This window comes from Marmota marmota, unplaced genomic scaffold (assembly GCF_001458135.2).
Source record: "Marmota marmota marmota unplaced genomic scaffold, marMar, whole genome shotgun sequence".
In the NCBI taxonomy this organism is placed as follows: Eukaryota; Metazoa; Chordata; class Mammalia; order Rodentia; family Sciuridae; genus Marmota; species Marmota marmota.
Window position 1 is genome coordinate 7,625,587 of NW_026000020.1, and position 19,086 is coordinate 7,644,672.

Below are 19,086 nucleotides of genomic sequence, written 5' to 3' on the forward strand. Positions count from 1 at the left end.
CATTTCTGGAAAGCCCAAGGCCAGGCTGCCACACTGCATGTCCTGGCGAGGGCTCTTGTGATGTGCAGGGCGCCCTCCTCCTTGCTGTGTATGCGTGAGGAGGAGACAGCTCTGGTCTCTCTTCCTCTTCTCACACGGGCACCAACCCCCGCGAGGGTTAGAATATTTCGTCTAACACTAAGGCCCCAAGTACCATCTCATTGGGGGCAACGATCCAAAATAGGAATTTGGGGGCACATAAATTGGTCCAAACACTATCCTTTCTGGGGTCACTGTTGTCTCAAAAGCCATTTTCCATGCTTCAGTGCATCCCACATGAGACAAAAAGTCCCCGAAGGCTCCAGAGGCCCTCCGGGAGACCCGCTGTCATGATGCTGGGTAGGAGGGGCTTGGCCTGTCACAGCCATGGCATGGCAAGCTTCCTGAGCATATGATGGACCTCCAGGGCTCTCTGTGGCAAGGGAGCAGCCAGACAACGAGGGTGCACGTCCTGTGTCTAGGACTTGCTGGTCATGGTCCAGGCCTTCCTACTGTGCATGTACCTTAGCTGTCCTTCTGTAAAGATGGTGCCGCAGTGGCCCATCGACAGGCTTTTCTACAGATCTTAATCAATAACGCTACGAGGAACCCCATGCCCAGGCTGGCCTGTCGCAGGAGCTTGATGAGTGGTGGGGACTGTGACCCCTGAGATGTGGCTGGCAGCCTCCCCAGCAGTGGTCCTGGGAGGGGCTCTGTGAGTGGACTGAGGTGGAACCCACACGTGTCTCTGCTCTAACTGGTCCCAGTTGCCATCTGGTCCCCTCCTGGGGGTCAGAGGCCTGCTAGGCCCACCCCTTGGCCCCTTGGTTCTGTCCTCCTGCAGCACTCAGTGCTTAGGTGGCTCCACTGTGTCCTCCAGAGGCTCCTGCCAGCCCTTGCTGGACACCCCCGGCACCAGATGACTTTCCTTCTCCAGGTTTGAGAGGACCGAGTGGGGGCATTCTGAACAGGCCCGCTGGGCACACGTTGGGACTAGGGCCTTCGTTAGGCACCTCTTAATCTCCTTGCTACTGCTTGCCTCAGTCTTTCTCAGAGGAGATGCACCTCTCAGCATCCTGTCCCTTGAGGTCTGCTGGGGCAGGACACCAGGCAGTGATGGCAGCGCGGACACACTTCCACTTAGGGGCACTTTGGATGGATGCCGGCCTCAAAATCTCCTCCCAGCTCCTCCGGGTTCCTCCTCTAAGCCGCCCACTGCAGTTGGTGGGCCTCCACCCCCTGGTCACTCTGGCTAAAGACCAGGGGTCTCCAGAGTCCTCTTTTTCCTTTTCCCACCAAACACTGCCCTCAGCTTTGTCTCCTGGATCTGTCCTGATCCCTCTGGTCCTCTCCCTGGGGACCCCTTGCCACCTTCCTACTGGCTGAGCTGGCTGGCCATGCCTCTCCCCTCCCCCACAGCTCCTGCGGGAGGCTGGGAGGCAGGAATCACCTTTTAGACCCCACCAGGGGATCCAAGCTTGGTCTGGTTGCCCACCATTCACAGAATGTACCTTTTGTGAAGGAGAACCCCACACTCGGATCCATAGTGTGGATGGGGTCTCTCAGATGCCTCCTCTGTTAACTGGTGCTGTTCTCTGAAAACTGACAGCCGGGGCTCCTCCTATAGCTAGAGAATGGAAGCTTTCAACATGCGGTGGCAACATGTGATTCTCCTTCCTCAAGATGAGGAAGGATTAAACCTAGAAGAGGAATAACACTGTGAAATCTGGGTCAGCTACCATCCAGAGATTTAGGGGTGGAAGATTCAACTTCTTGTTGTTTGAGTAAAATATATTTTGTAAAACTTTACTTCTAAGATGGCTTAGGGGAAAAAACACGCAACCCTTGATGTCATTTCCCTGAGCTGGCAACAGCAGGTGCCGCAGTCTGGCTGGGCACAATCAGGAGCCACTTGTCAAAAGAAACTAACTTTATTTTTAGAACCACACAGGCCAAACAAAACAGCCTCTCAGGAAAAACCCTCAGAGCCTCAACTGCCACCACCGGCTTTCCACAAGCCTCTCTCTCCCCCACAAGCTTCTCTCCACCTCCCACAATCCTCCTGCTCTTGAGGCCGATTGGCTGGGTCATGTGGGCGGAGCCAAAAAAGTCCCCCAATGAGCAGCTCCGTGGTCTGAAAGGGCAGGGAAACAGCCCAATGAGCATCACCGCAGAGGAGCCAATCAGCTAGATGTTGCTGGGGCCGCTGTGAGCCAATCATCAGCCGGCAGCTGGAAGTTTGCTGGGGCCCCTTCGGCTGTGGCTCTCAACAAGCAGGGTCATACCGAGTGCCCTCCGTGATCCTGTAGGGAAGTGCGTTGAGCGGCCAGGGCAGTAAGCCTCCTCCCAGGACACTGGGATTCTCCAGATGAAGGGCACTTTCTACATCGGATGGGATTTGTGAAATTTGCTGTCCCAGTGTCAGAGTGTTTTAGCTGGTGTTGGCTTAGAGTTGATGAAGTGACATCCCATAGAGCTGAGATTAGTGTCATTGTCATAGAGCTGATGGTGTTAATCCAGGCTGCCCATGTGTGTGGGCCACAGGCAGCTCGTCCAGGTGCCAAGGATCCCAGACTAACGCCCACTCTAGACTTGCCTGAACAAAGAGGGCCTTGCTGGGCCCTGGGGGCAGCTGGCTTAGGCGGGATGCACGGGACCCCTGGGCCACCTCCTTCCTCTCCTCATCCCCTGTGTGTTGGCCAGCTCACAGCAACCTGGCCACCAGCAGCACCAGTACTCTGTCCCTCCAGGTGACAGCTCCTTTCCCCTGGGGGAACCTTGGATGGACCCATCCAGGTCATAGGGCCATCCTTATTGCCAGGGGCATGATCCGCCATCAGCCAGTCCTGAGCTACAGACTCTTCCTAAAGCTGGGGACGGGGTCAGCATCACCCACAAACCATTTGGACTTATTCCAGGGGAGAAGGGCCCCCTAGAGGATCACTGGGGCATGTGGCTAGGAGGGGACAGAATGCTGACCCGGGGGCCAGCCAGCGTCTTTGCCCATGAGTCCTCTGTCCTTGCAGTCAGCGGCCAGCTCCCTCCAAGCGGTCCTGCTGCACATGCCTCTTCTTCCCCCTCCTTCCCTCTTTTCCCTCTTTTCTCCCCCTCCTCTTCCTCGTCAGCAGCACTTTTCCAGGGCTCATGAAGACTGGGCCAGGTGCCTGGCATTGGCTGTCACTGAAGGCACTCCATATGACAGTGCTGAGGCCAGGTCATGGCGACATTATGAAGCCCTACTAGGCATTAGGCGGCTTCCGTTTGAACTGCAGCTTCCCTCTCTGACCCTCTGCGTCCTCCTCTGTGAGGTGGGCATGGGGATGTGTCTGTCACAGTGTTGTGAGCCTCAGGGAGCTTGCGTGTGTGAGCTCCATTTGTCAGATCAGGCTCCACATCACTCACCTAGATTTCACAGCACCGGGTACTAAACTGGAGCAGAGCCCAGGCTGACTTGTCCCAAGCTGTTGACTTGCTCTGACTCGCTCTCCCGTCAGCTTGTTTGCTGATGTCTCGTGGCAGGGCTCACCTCTGCAGATGGTGGTCAACATCTGGCGTCATTGCTCCAGATACTTTTCTACATACCAGATGCTGGTTTCCCAGGAAACACCTTCAGAAGGGTGACCACCTTCTGATGGGGTGAACCAGTCCACCCTGAGAAGGAGGATTGAGTCTCTGTGGAGTTGGGGGGCAGCCTTTCTAAGAGAGAGACCCATGGGCAGAGAACCACTGGAGCTTGCCAGGCAGTGAAGGGGAAGGGCACGGAGACTACTCACCTGGGGGATCTAGGTCAAGTTCAAGGTTCCTGGGATGGAGTTGGCCTAGTGGGTTTGATTGTCCTTAAACTGCTGACTGTTGCTAATAATGCTTTGCATTTTCCTTGTTTCTAGTGTGGAATCATTTATTGGCTATTTGGTGGTGCTGTGAGGAATCTTGGAAGCCCCAGACATGTTACTCAGTGGCTGCAGCCACTCAAGGTATGGCGTGCACTTGAGCAGGGAGCTTCTTCTATGAAGAGCCTCCAATATCTATTGAAGTTAGATATGTGTGTGTGTGTGTGTGTGTGTGTCTTAAGAAAAAGAAAATAAAAGAACATTTGGGTCAGCAAAATTCTTGTTCCAAATGGGAATTTCAAGAGTATCTTCTTTTTAAAAAATATATTTTTAGTTGTCAATGGACCTTTATTTTATTTATTTATATGCAATGCTGAGGATTGAACCCAGTGCCTTACACATTAAGCAAGTGCTCTGCCTCTGTGTTACCACCCCTGCCCTCTTATCTTAAATACTGTGCTGATCCTGCCATCTTGGTAAACTCACATTAGGTGTCATCAGGCTGCACTGCAATAATGATCTCCAACTTAACTCTCCCTTTGTCACCAACATTCTGATGGTCTGAGGTCTGCAGCTGAGGCTCTGACCAGCCAGTCATCTTCTCACATCTGCTGAACTGCAGGAGCAACAATACACCGGGATGTTTGCAGTGACCGAGAGGGGCCATGGGAGCAACGTGAGAGGGATCCAGACAGAGGCCACCTTTGACCTTGCAGCTCAGGTGAGGAGTCTGTACCGTGTTCCATGGTTCAGGGCAGCGGGTGACCTGTACAGACCAGACTGTTCTTCTTCCTGAGCCCAGCTTCACACCCTGTGTGTGTGAAGAGACGAGTTCCGCAGAATCGTCCGATGGGGTGAACTTGGCAGGCCTGAGGACACAGGACTGAGTCTGTGGAGTTGGGGGGCCTCTGCAGGAGACAGACCTTGTACAGACAGCTTGCCAGGTAGCAAAGGGAAAGGCCTGGAGACTCATCACACTTGGGACCCTGCTCTGTGGCTGAGGAGCGCAGATTCAGAACAAGTGTCTTCGTGTTTAGGTGGAGGTGGACGCAAGCTCAGCCTCCCTGAGCCTGATACCATGCGGCACCACGCACCTTGCACGCACTCACCGGCTACCCGCTGGAACGGCTCCACAGGGACAGCCCTACAGCTGCTCTGCCCTTCCCAGCAGCATCAGGCAGAGGACGCTCAGAGCCGTGTGTGTTTGCTACTCTCTAATGCTGGAGCATTTTCAGTCCCCCGGGGTTCCTTACCAGGAGTCGAGTTCTCCAGGATGGCACAGTGGTTCTCAGTGCCCATGAGGGCTGGGTCCAGGAACCCCTGTGGATGCCCAAATCCATGGATGCTCGAGTCCCTTAGAGAAATGGTATTGCAGAGAACCCATGCACACCTTCCCATGTAGTTTGAGTCATCTCTAGGGTACTCATGATACCTAATACCGTGCAAACATCGTGCAGAGTTGCTAAACTGCATTGTTTAGGGGAAAATAGTAAGAAAAATGTCCCTGGATGTTCAGAATAGACACAATTAAAAATATTTTCAAGCCATAGTTGGTAGAATCCAGGGATTTGGAGGGCCAACTGTATCAAGCAATGTTCTTACGGTCACCTGTGCTCATATTTCATGTGACCACTGGAGGCTCCACAAAACAGTCTTTCTCTACTTTTTACTGAACGTGAAGAACTCCGATATTTTCCCTTCTGCTTGTTTTTCCTCTCCCTTTCTTGTTCTTTTCTCTGTTATTCTGCCTTTCCCTTTTCTTCTTATTAGTGAAATGAGTATGTTGGTGAAGACTCTCTAAATCAATCTCTCTCTCCATCCTGGGTCACAGCCTGCAGTGTGAGACCCCACTTTGTAGACACCCCCCCATTAGCAACTGCTCCCCCTGAATAAAGAAAACAACTACTTACTTATTTCACCCTCTTTTATAGTTTCTTATTTGGTACTGGGTATTCCGAAGGACTACTTGAAGGGAGCAGTACATCTTGAAATTCTTCCTACAAGTGAGACTTTGTAAACCTGCGTGTGTAGGCCTGTTGTGAGCACAGTGTGGGCGTGGCACAGGTGTCCATCTCTCAGCCTGTTCTTTTTTTCCCTAAGCATGTCTTTCTGAACCTGGACTTTTGTCTACAGAGTTTTCTAGACCACAAATGCTACTTGGTTCTTCTCTTTTGTTTTGGTTTGGTGCTGGGGATTGAACCCAGGGTTGCTTTATGGCTGAGTCACATCCATAGCCCATTTACTTCTTATTTAGAGACAGGGTCTCACTAAGTTGCTTAGGGTATTACTAAGTTGCTGAGGTTGGCCATGAACTTGTGATCCTCCTGCCTCAGCCTCCCAAGCCCTTGAGATGACAGGTGTGCACCACAGTGCCTGACCCACAAGTGCTGCTTGGAAGTGGCCACCATGTAGGATGACATCCAGGCGACAGCTGTATGGAGGGTGCTCTGCTTTCCCTCCCTCTGATGTTCATTCTCTGCAGTAGCCGGTGATGGGAAGAGCAGGAGTGAGCGCTGCTGTTCACAGAGCACCCGGCTGTGCGGTGCTGTGTCCAGCTGCCTCTGCGGGGTGCTCTGTGTTCCATCCAGCACCCACCCCAAATCATGACATTCAGAGGCTCCTGTCCATGGAGCATGCATGTGCTAAGGTGACACTAAGCACTCTGTGTCTCATTGTGTCGAATGTCCTCAATCATATAGAAAGGTAGTGTTGTCCCTGTCTCACATATGGGGAAACTGAGGCTCAGGGAGCTTCAGGAACTGACTAGGGTCATGCAGTTAACGAGAGAGTCTCAGATTCTGGCCGGTCTGCGTTTCACAGTGTGGCTTCTGCTGGTGACGGCTCACTGACCTATATCTTTTGGGTTTTGGCCAATTTCTTCCTTCCCCAAGCAGCAGTATCCAGGTCACCTTGCTGTCATTAATGGGGGAGGAAAACCACCCACAATTGTTATTTATTTGTTTCTCTTTACAATTATTTTTTCCAAAAAAAAAAAAAAAAAAAAACAATTTCCTGCATTGGACCCATTTTCCCAACGCAGCATAAATGACCTTGCTACCTGGTGACTTCAGCAGCTGCCGCTTTGTGACAGGGGAGTTGTGGAGTCGCAGTTATGATGTGGAGATTCTGGTGTGCGCTCATCTCCATGGGATGAGAACAGCCCGTCTCAGACACACACCACTGGCAGCTGGTGTGGCGGAGGGTGGCTTTGCCCTTCGTTGGGTCTCGTTCCTCCTTCGTTTCTCTTCTGAAATGCCAGGCCATGCCAGGAGCCTCCCTCCCTCCAGGACCGGGGAAGCTCTCACGTTCTGGTGACTCACTCCTATGAATTGGTTCTTCTGTTTGTTTATTTAGTTTTTGGGGGTGTGTGTGGATGGGCTAGTGGAATGGACAGTTAAGAGGTAAGAGAGAATTTTATTTTTATACTCTGTGTTCACTGGCAAAAATAAATGAGGTTCTGAGCTCTCTGCCCAAAGCAGTTATTTATTTTTTATTTTTTATATTTTTAGTGCTTGGCCATTTTGCTGGCCTTCAACAAATAGTTACACTAGCAACCAGCACACATGGTGTGTGTTATTTAGATCCAGTTTTAACGCCAGCATTTTGGCTGATGTAAATTTTCCACATCAAGCATCTTGCCAGAAGTGACAAACCTCCTTCCTGGGGTGTGCCAGATGTTTATGGGGACGGTGGCCTCCTGCCCTCTTCCCTGTCCCACCAGACCTTCTCTGCCAGGCCAGGGTTTCCTCTGCTCCTTCCCTTACTCCCCCATGGGCAGGCACCCCCACCACACAGGTTGCTTTGCCGTTCTTCCCACTGTCCCCGGCCTAGAGCCTCTTCTTTGTGAGGACTCCTGGCTGGCCAGATAAGACAAGGGCAGCCTCCGGAGACTTTTCTTGAAAAGACTCAGCTTGTCCATTTGTGTTTCTGAAAAGCCCTTGCACATGTTAGAAGTTTCCCTGTACAAACCGATGTCAGAGAGTGTTTTCTTAGGCCTCAAGACTGTGTTTCTTGGCCTGAGGCAAAGTGCAGTCTATATACTTAATAATCTGAAATCTGAGATCATCTTTGCGTGATCAATAGCTCGTCAGTTTAGTTCAGCCCTCTTCAGTATTGTCAGCTCCAATTAAATGTGCAATTTCCCCCTCTGTCACTTCCCCTGGGCTCCCTGACCCATCCAGGCGCCCTGTGCCCAAAGCTGACAGTGTAGCCCTCTCCTTGGCAAGAGATTGGAGGGTGACCCATGTGGCGAGCAAGGCTGGGGAAGGCCAAGGGCGAAGGGCGGCATTTCCACGGGGATCCCTGTTCAGGCTTCCAGAGAGTCAGAGAAAGAAGACTGAGTTCTGAGCAGAAGTTGAAAACAAACACCTGCGTTTCTTCCCTGCCTCGACCCAGTGACACTGGTGCTGGAATCGTGGGCAGGTCATGGCGGCAGACTGTGTGGCGCATTTTAAGATCCTTTTCCTCATGACATGGAGAGAGACCCGTTGACGGGCACTTCTGTTTTAAGGTCTTGGGTGTGAGAAGCTTTTGGGCAACATTTGCTTATGATATTCATTGGCTGGAAAAACGCAGAGCAGGTTCTGGACCCATCTATCCAAAGGTTTTAATGATTCTTTTCTCATAGAAATAAAAATTGTTCAGGCTGCTATTCTAAGCAATGGAGGGACTAGGTCAAGGTTGTCTGTGTAGCTGGTCTGCACCCAGGCACAATGTTGGCCTCCAGTTAGCTGGTTGAGTGCTGTTCAAACAAAGGCCCATGCCAGGGATGCAGAGACAGCCCAGTCCTGTGAATAGTAGAGGGCAGAGAACCAAGAGCCTTGCCCAGAAGGGATAGGACAAGATGAAGCCCACAGATGTGGGGCCTCGGATCATTGGATGATTCCTTCTTTCATCAGGACCTCCCAGGTGGGGTGTTGAATTATTTTACTCAAAAGCTAAAACCTCAGTAGGAATTAGTCTAGAGAGAGATGCTGATCATTAGGAAGGACTCGATCCGTTAAAACCAGGCAGACTTGGCTTGATTGCAACAGAAAGAGAGATCAGGAAGGGTGAGGGATGAAACCTGGGCACTTGCTCTGCTGGGGGGGTTATGCTCTGAAAACTCACTTTGATGAGTCTGAGCACTGGCATGGCTGGTGGCCTTGGCTTTGCCAGGTGGAGCCAGCTGCCTTGGTCTGTGAAGTGTCCGAGTGGGTCTGTTGTCACAGTGTTCTCTGCACTGAGCCCAGGAGCTGAAACGAGCCATATGGAGGGAACACTCCGTGGCTCCCTCTCTCTCTGTAGGAGTTTGTAATCAACACACCGTGTGAAAACGCCCAGAAGATGTACTCGGGAACGCCATGGGCGGGAACTACGCAGCCGTCTTTGCCCAGCTCATCATCAATGGAAGTTCACAAGGTTTGTCACTGACATGGGAGCCAGAGGATTTGCTGTACTGTCTCTCTTTCCCAGCGAGTACTTTACATGGAACACCACTTTGCAGGGCTGTTTCTATCTTCAGTACCAACATCATCTCCTGAGTGGAAATGATGATGAATTTATCCTTATGTTCTGACGTTATTCCCTATTGCGTGTAGTGCACAGTGCAGAACTGAAGGAATTCTGGGATCAAAAGAATTTCACCCCATCCCAGGAAGTGCGTCAAACTCTACTCACATCTTTTGGGAGTTTCCCAAGGGTCTCTGTTGCCTCCCTCAGGGCCCCACTGTTTCATCGTTCCCATCCGGGATGAGAATGGAGGCTTGTACCCGGGAGTGACAGCTATTGATATGATGCACAAGGAAGGTGAGTCCCAGAGAAGGCAGACCAAACCAGCCTCATCCCTCCCAGCTTCTTGAATTTCCTAGTAGCAAGGCAGCTACTGGACACTGTCCATCTTCTCTGTCCCTTTTAGACTTGGGCACTCGGAGGGCAGGCTCTGTGCTCTCTCTCTCTCGCCCCTTAGCCCACTGTAGTGTTTATGCCCACAGGCCCTTGATGATGCCTGAGTCTGGCACAGAGCATTAGTCTGCTAAGAAAGGAGTATGAAAGTGAAAGAAAACAAGAGAAGAGAGTGGGGAGAGAGGAGGGAGAAGGTCATCCCTGGGGGAAGGATAGAGTTTCATCTCCAAGGGAGCAAAACTAACCATTGCTGCAGAGGCAGGGCTGCGCTGAAGGTGGGTTTGCTGGGGACCGGGCCCTGGCTGGCCCTGGCCCCTGGAAAGGACCTCGTGCATCATGTGTTGCTGAGAGCAGAGAGTGGGCCGAGCTCTTACAAGGTCTCTCCAGACGTTGAAAACACTGGCAACTGCGGAAGGTCGGCCTGGTTTCCTTGTAAGCTCCAAAATATACCGTGTCCTTGTCAAGGGGTGAGGTTCAAATAAAATCTTTTATGAAAGAAGGCATTTTGGCCTCCAGATTAAATCTCCCTAAGATTTTTTTTTGAGCAACACATAGACCCAAGCATCTGACCACAGGTGCCATTAGGAAGTAGGTCTGGCAGACTTTAGGATACTGCCCCCCTCCTGTGTCCTTGTGGCCATTTTCCTTGTCTTGTGGCATTTGCTTTCATCAGTTCCCCCTGCACGCTGAAGATGAGGCCCTAGAGGGAGGAACCCTGTGGTTCTGCTCTCCTGGGAGAGCAAGCTGGCCCGTCATCTTGCCTTCCTGTCCTTTCCTTGCCTAGAACTCTCCCTTTGAGAACCACTGTTACTTCTGGAAGGTTCTGGTGGGGACCTGCCCGCAGCCTGAGCCTCGGAGCTGGCAGGCTGCGCAGAAGGAAAGGCACACTCACTGTCCTCTGTACTTGTGGGGGAGTGGGCTGGGTGGGCTCAGGAGACAGACAGACAGAACACATCCTTACCCCTCAGCCCCAACCCAGAGCATCAACAGTTCTAGAGCAAAGGCTTGGGAAAGGGCAGGGCCAACATGGCTGATGCCTGGATTCCCTGCAGCTGCGTTCATTTCTGTTCTCCAGGTCTGCACGGTGTGGATAACGGGATCTTAATCTTCAACAAGGTTCGGGTACCCAGGGAGAACCTGCTGGATAAGTGAGTGGTTTTCTTCTCAGCAACTCTGCAGATGATCTTGCTTTTCTCCCAAGCGAGGCCTGTCTTCCCCCAGCCTCCCTGACAAGCTATCGATAACTCACTGGAAAAGGCAAAGAAACGAATAGAAATAAATTAAAATGATCCAACTTGCTGTTGCCCAGATACAATGATTGTCGCACTCCAATGTGTCTCTCTGGACTTTCTAACACGTCACCAGATCTAGAGAGATATGTCAGATTTTACCAAATGAAATTTTTACCAAATGAGGATGCTATCTTTTTTTAAGACTTATAATTTCCATTTAACATTATTTTACAAATATTTTAATGTAACAATAAACACACTTAGGCATTATCATTTTTAACAACACCATGCAGTCTGTTAAATAAATGGTCTGTAAGTTTTGTCATCGAATCCCTTACTGTTGGGCACTTAGATTGTTCCATTCCCCACTTCGTACACTGATTGGTGCTGTCCCATCCTTTGGGGTTGTGAGTGTTCAGGCATTGTCCTTCAGCTTGGGAGGCTATTAAGACCACTGCTTCCTGGAGGGATGAGTTCAAGGTGCTCACTTCCCAGTACCTGAAAGTGAGGTCAAGGTGAATTCAACAGTGAGCTGAAGGCTGCTTTCTCAGGTGCATTCTAGGGATGAAGGTTCAAGGGTTGGTTAATGATGCTTCCCCCACCCCCAGAGGCTAGAAGCACCAATTACTTTTAACTTTCTCAGCAGCATTTTCCTTATCCTATGAAAGTCCTGAGCCACCATCATATTTGGGTCTCTGACAAAGCCAACAGTCGGTGTGTGGATAAGCAGCTGTCTCCCTGGCTGCCTGTGGATTTTCCTTGAACACTTTACTCCTTTTTGCTGCCTGCTAGTTCTTGTCAGCAGATAAATATGGTAGTAAATGCCAAAAGTTTAAGAAAATTGTGTGGGAAACAAACTTAGAAGAACCAAATTTTGTTTGCTCTCTTCCATGAACTGGGAGGAAATAGAATGGAGACAACTAAAGAATCGTTGCAGTTATACTGGTGGATACCAAAGACCCCCAGATCCTCTCAGGGGCCACCAGTGCCCATGACAGCAGGTCTAAGGACCACCAGCATCCCCTGGAGGTGTCTGTACATCTCCAGGCACCTGTCAGCACCACCCCACTTTGGAGGATGGGGAGGAGGGAAGATCCCTGTGTCCCACCACTCTGATGAGATCTTGGTGGCTTGGCCCATCCTCCAGAGGCCGGGCAGTGCTGGGCATTCACCCAGTGCATTAGAGATCAGAAAGGCTAACTTCACAAGAAAGAAAAATGATCATGAGCTACAGTATTTGTAGAAGATATGAGGATTTATAGTCTTTCTTTGATAAGCAATATTTGAATTTAATATAATTTTATAGATATTTAAAATGCCCCTAAATGCTATAAGACAGCATGTGGCAAGAGTTTGAGTTTTGAGAAGGAGCCCCACATTTGGGATCTTGGTTTATCACCTGATAAAAAGTGGGCCAGTAAATAGATGTATGGAATCAGTACAATCCCTATCAAAATCCCAGATTTGTTTTGCAGGAATTGAAAAATTGATTCTAAAATTTATAAGAAAATATAAGAAGTCCAGAATAGTCAAAACAATCTTTATCAGTCAAAAATAGGAGGACTCACTTATGATGGGAAAAATAGTACAGTGCCATTGTAATCAAGACTGGTATTTTGAGCAATGGAAGAAAGAGTCTTAAAATATGTCCTCACATTTATGGCCAATTAATATTCATGTAGGGTGCCAAAACAATTTAATGAGGAAAGAAAAGTCTTCAGCAACTGATACTGGTACAACTGGATACCAGATGCAAAAGCATGAGTTGGAGCCCTACCTCACACCATATCCAGAAGTTGACTCAAAATGGTCACATACCTAAATGTAAGAGTTAAAACTACACAACTCTTAAAAGAGATCAGAGGTGTGAATTTTTATGATCTTGGTTCAGGGGAATGACACTGGAAGGATAGCTCACCAAAAAATAAATAAATAAATTTGTTAAAAATTAAAAAATAAATTAGACTTCATCAAAATTTTTCAAAAAAGACTCTTGTATATCAAAGTGCACTATGAAGAAAGCAGAAAACAATCTAGAGAACAGGGGAGAATATTTGTAAAATATTTCATTAGGACATAGTATACAGAATATAAAAATAACTATTATAATTAAATAATAGAATGAAAAATAAACCAATTAAAAAGCATGCAAACATCTGAAAAGACATTTCTCAAAAAAATGCATATAAAGTATTAATAATGGAAAAATGCTCAACACCATTGTCATCACAATGTGAATCAAAATCATAATGAAGTACCATCCACAGCACTAGGATGGCTATGGTAAAAGAGACAAATGACACTAAGTGTTGGTGAGGATGTGGGGAAGCAAAACCATCATGCCTGACTGGCAGTGATGTAATGTGTTGTCACAGGTTTGGAAAAATCATTTGGCAGCTCCTCAGTAGTTTCAAAGTTATCAGATGACCCAGCAGTTCTATCCCTACATATGTATAAAAACATTGTTAGCATGATACTAAAAAATAGATGTGTACACAAACATTCATAACATCATTATTCATAATAGCCCCAAAGTGGAAACAACCCAAATATCCATCAATTTCTGAATGGATAAACCAAATCTGATAAATGCTTACAATGAAATATTATTCAGCCATAAAAAACAACGAAGTATTGATACATGCTACAACATAGATGAACCTTGAAAACATGCTAAGAAGCCAGACACAAAGACCGCATGTTATATGAGTCTGTTTATGTGAAATCTTGAGAATAAGCAACTCCAGAGAGATATAAAGTCGATTAAGGGATACCAGGAACTGAAAGGTGGAGAGTTTGGGGACTGATTGCTATTGGTATGATGTTCCTTTTCTGGGGATAAAATGTTTTGGAACTGGATAGTAGTGCTGGTTGTACAGCATTGTGAATACTCTGAGTTGAACACTTTAAAGGAATTAATTTTATGGGGTGTGAATTATATCTCATAAAAAAGTGGGCCAGTTTGTACACTCAGTCTCTGGTATGGTTAAATGATGGTGGTACCATGCCTCTTTTTCTCAGGGGCTATTGCTGGGCTGCAGGTTGGTGGTGGCTGAAAACCTGCCCTTGTCTCCATGGTCAGCCTTTCTTAGACTCTCCTGAGAGTCCCTCAGAGGTGGGGATTCACACAGATGGACTCATATAATATGGGGTCTTTGTGTCTGGCTTTTTTCAAGCTTCACCTATATTGTAGCGCGGGTCAGTGCTCAATTTCTTTTTATGACCCAAAGTATTTAGTGGTATGTATACACCATATTTTGCTTGTCCTTTCAGCAGCTGATGGACACTTGGGTTGTTTCCACTTTGGGGCTATTATGCATGATTGTCCTATGAGTCCAGCCTTTCACGAACCTCCTGAGAAGGCCCGCCCCCCACCCCTAGCTTACTCTGCTCTTGTTCTCATGAGGGAGGTCCTCATGCAAATCGGTGCCCTTCCTGGGCATAAGGGAGCCACCCAACTTCACCTCTAGAGCTGCCAAGCCTTCTTCTTTTGTTAACCCACCTTTCTTGTCAATTCTGCTCTCCTTCTTCCCACAGGTTTGGTTCCGTGGCCCCAGATGGGCAATACCACTCACCTATTAAGAACAAGAGTGCGAGATTCAATGCAATGTTGGCCGCGCTGACCCCTTCGAGATTAGCAGTGACTTTCCAAGCTCTGAGCACCATGAAGGTAGTTGATTCTTTTTAATTGACCTCATTGTTCATTCTCTGCTTATTCTGGGGATGCGTAACGGTGTCAGGAGCTGAGCTTCCTGAGCCCCAGTGGTGTCATGTAGCCGGGATGACTGGTCACACTCTAGAGGGAGTCAGTTGGCCACACAGGTCATGTTTTGGTGTTCTTCTAGAGACATTATCCCATCCATCCTGAGCTGCTAATCATGGTGGATGGAGCCTGGGCAGTGTGGCCACAGAGCCACAGAAGCTGACCCAAGGAGACTGGGTTGTTCAGGACGAACACACCTGTTTCAGTTTCCTGCAGGCGAAGGTCAGGGTGTCTTAGCTGAGTTCATGGGGCGTGTGGATCTCAGGTGCTCTTGGGGACATTCCCCGTCACGTGTCGGAGTCCATGAGGCCAGATCTCCAGAAACCATCTCTGCCTCTCCTCCCCTCTCTTCCTGTGTCTTGGTTTGGAGAGAGTAGCAAGAGAGAAAAGTTCTGGAAGGTTCTTTCTCTCTTCTGCATGGGCCTACACTGTTGTGTTCTCCAGGCCCTTTCCTCTCTTTGCATGAAGGAAAGCCCGCTATGACCTCCCCTGAGCCTAGTGAAGCTGGAAGGAAGACAGATTCTGCAGGAATATGCCTTTGTGTCTTGAGTCCAGCTTTCCCTCAAGAGGAGTGACATTCCTGTGATTCCAGGCCTGACTTCAGTCACAGATGTCTGAACAGCAGGCAATCTCTTAATTCGCTTCCTCTTTGCTTGCCCCCTTTGCCTGCCCTACCCAGGCTTCCAGAGCAGTGCTCCTCCTCCTGCCAACTAATGGTGGAAACGCACACGCTAGGACAGGCCCGCAACCAGGCGCCCTCCCGTGGCCCCCTCCTGTGGCACCCATTCCTGTGCTTGTTTTGCAGTGGCTCTTGAAGTGGGCTCAGCTGGGTGTTCTAAAGTCCCCTGTCAGGAACCATCGGACAAACGAGGCCCCGGGAAAGCCTTTTGAGGAGGCGTCCAAGAGCCGAGGGAAACTGGTTCTTCAGGTCTGTAATGGAAACGCTTTTAGCCATGCTCAGGACCCAGAAAGAGGGAAGGAGAGAAGGCAGAGGAGCCCAGGGTGGCATCAAAGAGGAGACAGAGGAAGAGCCTGACCCAGGCTTTCTGAAGCCATGACGCAGCGTCTGCACGCTGTCCCCTCTAGCCCCAGCACCCCTCAGAGCACACCCTGAGCATCCTGAGGAGAGTACGGACACAGGACAGATGCATGCTGGTGGTGGCCGCAGAGGCTGCTGGGAGACCCTGTGCCCGACAGGTGTGGAGTAGGGGATGGTGTGAGGGTGCTCCTGCTGCCAGAAGCCTGGTGGTTCCCTGAGCTCCGTGTGGGGTCACGTGGGCTATGGTGTGGGCAGTGAGGGCAAGGCAGGGGCGACCTTCCAGGAGAGTCTTGGTTCTCAATGTCACCAGATCTGGCGCGGTGTGAGGGGGTAGCTCTGGGAGAGGAGACCAAGGCGTGATTCTTTGTTTTATTTTTGTGGTCCTAGGGATTGAACCCAGGGGTGCTCTATTGCTGAGTTACATCCCCAGTCCTTTTTAATTTTTTTAAATATTTATTTTTTAGTTATAGGTGGACACAGTATCTTTATTTTATTCTTATGTGGTGCTGAGGACCAAACCCAGTGCCTCACACATGCTAGGCGAGCACTGTACCTCTGAGCCCCAGCCCCAGCCCCTTTTTAAATTTTTATTTTAAGACAAAGTCTCGCTAAGTTGCCCAGGCTGGCCTGGAACTTTCCATCCTTCTGCCTCAGCCTCAAGTCATTGAGATCACAGGCAGGTGAGGTTCTTGTTCTCTGTTCCTCTGGACATTATCAGGGGTCTGCACCTGTCCACCCCGAGAGCCATGTGCAGACTGATTCCTCGTTGGGTATTTGATGTGCTTGCTTTGTTCCTGGCAATGGATGGTCATGATCACGATGGTAGGCTCTGAAATCAGAGATCCCTGGGCTCCAGCCTCATCCTGTGTGTGACCAGCAGGGGGGCTGTGGGCAGGTTAGTGGTCCTCTCTGAGTCTCACTGTCCTTGTCTTCAGGTGGGCCTTGGGAGGATGGTGAGGCAGGACAAAGGGATGCATACACATGCTCCACAGCTCGGAGCTGACGGAGACACGTTGGTTGTTGTTGCTCCTGCTGCTGCTGTTGGGAAGGTAGGCGTTGGCAGTGGGAAAGGAATAAATGGCTTTCCCATGAAACACATGCCTTCAATCCTGGCCTCCAAGGAAGGCATTCTGAAATGTTTTGCAAAGATGCCCAGAAAGAGGGAAGGAGAGAAGTATCCCTTTGATTCCTGGGTATCTAAAGCAGAACACGGTAACTCAGAATTGGCACCTTCTCTGCCCATATCGACCTTTCCACTCAAAGGAATTGCTTAGTGTATTAGTCAACTTTCTGTTACAGTAACAAAATACCCAAGATAATCAACTTATGAAGAAAAAAAGTTTATTCTGGCTTATAGTTTCAGAGCTTTCGGTTCATGGTCAGTTGGCCTATTGCTTTTGGACCTGTGGAAAGACAGCACATCGTGGGTGGAGCATGAGTCAGAGGAGACTGATCAACTCTTGTCAGCCGGGGTGCAAAGAGAGAGACAGGAAGGGGAAGGGGTCCCAATATCCCTGTCAAGAACATGCCAGCAATGGCTTAACTTCCTTCTACTAGGCCCCACCCACCAGAAGTGTCACAGGCTGGTGACCACGCCTTTGATATGAGGGCCTTTGTAGGCTGTTCAAGATCCAGACCACAGCCCTGGGGTGAGGGGGAACCTGCACGGAGCCTGGCAGGGATCAGACCCCGTGTGTTCCAGGCCCTGCCCTGTCGTCTGGCTGGACAGCAGCCCTGGCGGCTGTGATGTCACCATGCGAGTCTCCATTGAGGATGGGCTCAGAGGCCTCCTTGGCAGCTCCTCCTCCTGCGGCTCAAACAGGTCCCAGATGTTTTCCCAGCTGAAACCTAAGATGGTCCTGCTCGGTCTGCTCTTGCTAATGAGTGGAAAAACAGATCTCTCTGTCCTACATTCATTCTTGATGTATTAGAAAACTGTCACCGTGGCTCTCCACAGTGACATTCGCTCAAGGTCAAGCACGCCCTGCCTTTCAGGCCTTGCCCAGATGTCTTCTGTTCCATGATTGTCTCTCACCGCTGCGGCAGGCCTCCGTCCTCTTGGATTTTTCCCTCAAAGGCCCCCTGTAATCCCCGTCCTCTGATTTGTGTCCAAAATGCCAGGCCAGATTAAATGAGTAGTGAGGCCAGGGAAATGGAGATGATTGTCGGGAGGGAGGGGCTGGGGGGGAGGGAGCTGGTGCTCGGTGAGTGGGCAGGGTGGGGAGAAGGGGCAGTGGGAAGTGGAACCCAGGTCTGTCCTTTTGGATTGGTTCTGCATAGAGACAGTACTTTAGCTCATCTTGAGCTGGTCCCCACTTGTAAAGGAGTTTCCCTAAGGGATGCCCTTGGGAGCTGGGTCCCATCCTGGGAGTATCTGACTTGGCAGCTCCGGGGTGGGGCTGGAGAATCTGCATTTCTAGCAGGTTCCCAGGTGCCACTGAAGCTGTGGGAGGGGTCCTGCCTACCCCTCCCTGGGAAAGGCCTCCCAGACTCCCCCCGCGGCTGTGGAGTCCTCCCGAGCCCCTCCCCTCCCCAGCAATCATCCCGATTTCCTTGGACTCGTGTTCTCACCGGGAACCCTGCACACAACAAATGGGTGCAGTCCTAAATGTCTGGCACCATCCCAGCCACCTCGTCCCTAGGATCAAGGGCCAAGCTCTCGCCCATCAGCCCCCTCTCCCCACTGACCTTCCCTCCTGCTGTTCCCTGCTTCCTCACCACAGGTGGGCATGGCATGCTGCTCATTTTCAAATACATTTCAGAGGTCCTGCTGTGTCTTCTTAAAGGTCACAGCCTGCATGTGGTCCCTTTGTCACCTGTGCCCAAGGCATCACAAACCTCTTGCAACATTTACTTCAGTTACACAACCAGCTGGTGTTTGTTAAAGTCACCTGGAGGATTAGGGCGTCCACATGAATTGGGGCGGGGCATGTCACTGTGCAGTCCATAACACTCGGCCACCCTCATGTGACTGTATTTGGAGACTGTGTGTATAGAGAGGTAACTAAGATGAAATGAGGCCATAGGGGTAGGGTCCTGATTTGATAAGACTTGCATGGTGTCTGTGAAGAGGAGACACCAGAGATCTCAGTCCCCATGCACCCAGAGGAAAGGCCACAGGAGGACAAAGTGAGAAGGTGGCCCTCTATACGCCTGGAAGAGAGACCTCGTCAGAAACTAACCTGCTGGCACCTTGACCTTGGGTTTCTAACCTCCAGAACTGTGAGAAAATGAATTTCTGCGGTTTGAACACTTGGTCTGGATGGCAGCTGGAGCAGAATGACATACTGCAAAAAATCCCGAACCACCAGTATAAGCCAG

At 49.9% G+C, this 19,086-nt stretch overlaps 1 protein-coding gene across 1 annotated transcript in view; it reads left to right on the top strand.

The window, feature by feature from the left end:
- The window catches only part of Acoxl (acyl-CoA oxidase like), a 335,479-nt gene that overhangs the window by 48,620 nt on the left and 267,773 nt on the right, over window positions 1–19,086 (top strand). The window contains 7 exon segments of the mRNA XM_048810372.1: window positions 3,906–3,992; window positions 4,471–4,569; window positions 9,135–9,177; window positions 9,180–9,248; window positions 9,549–9,635; window positions 10,807–10,879; window positions 14,501–14,633. Coding sequence (XP_048666329.1) covers window positions 3,906–3,992; window positions 4,471–4,569; window positions 9,135–9,177; window positions 9,180–9,248; window positions 9,549–9,635; window positions 10,807–10,879; window positions 14,501–14,633 — 591 coding nt within the window.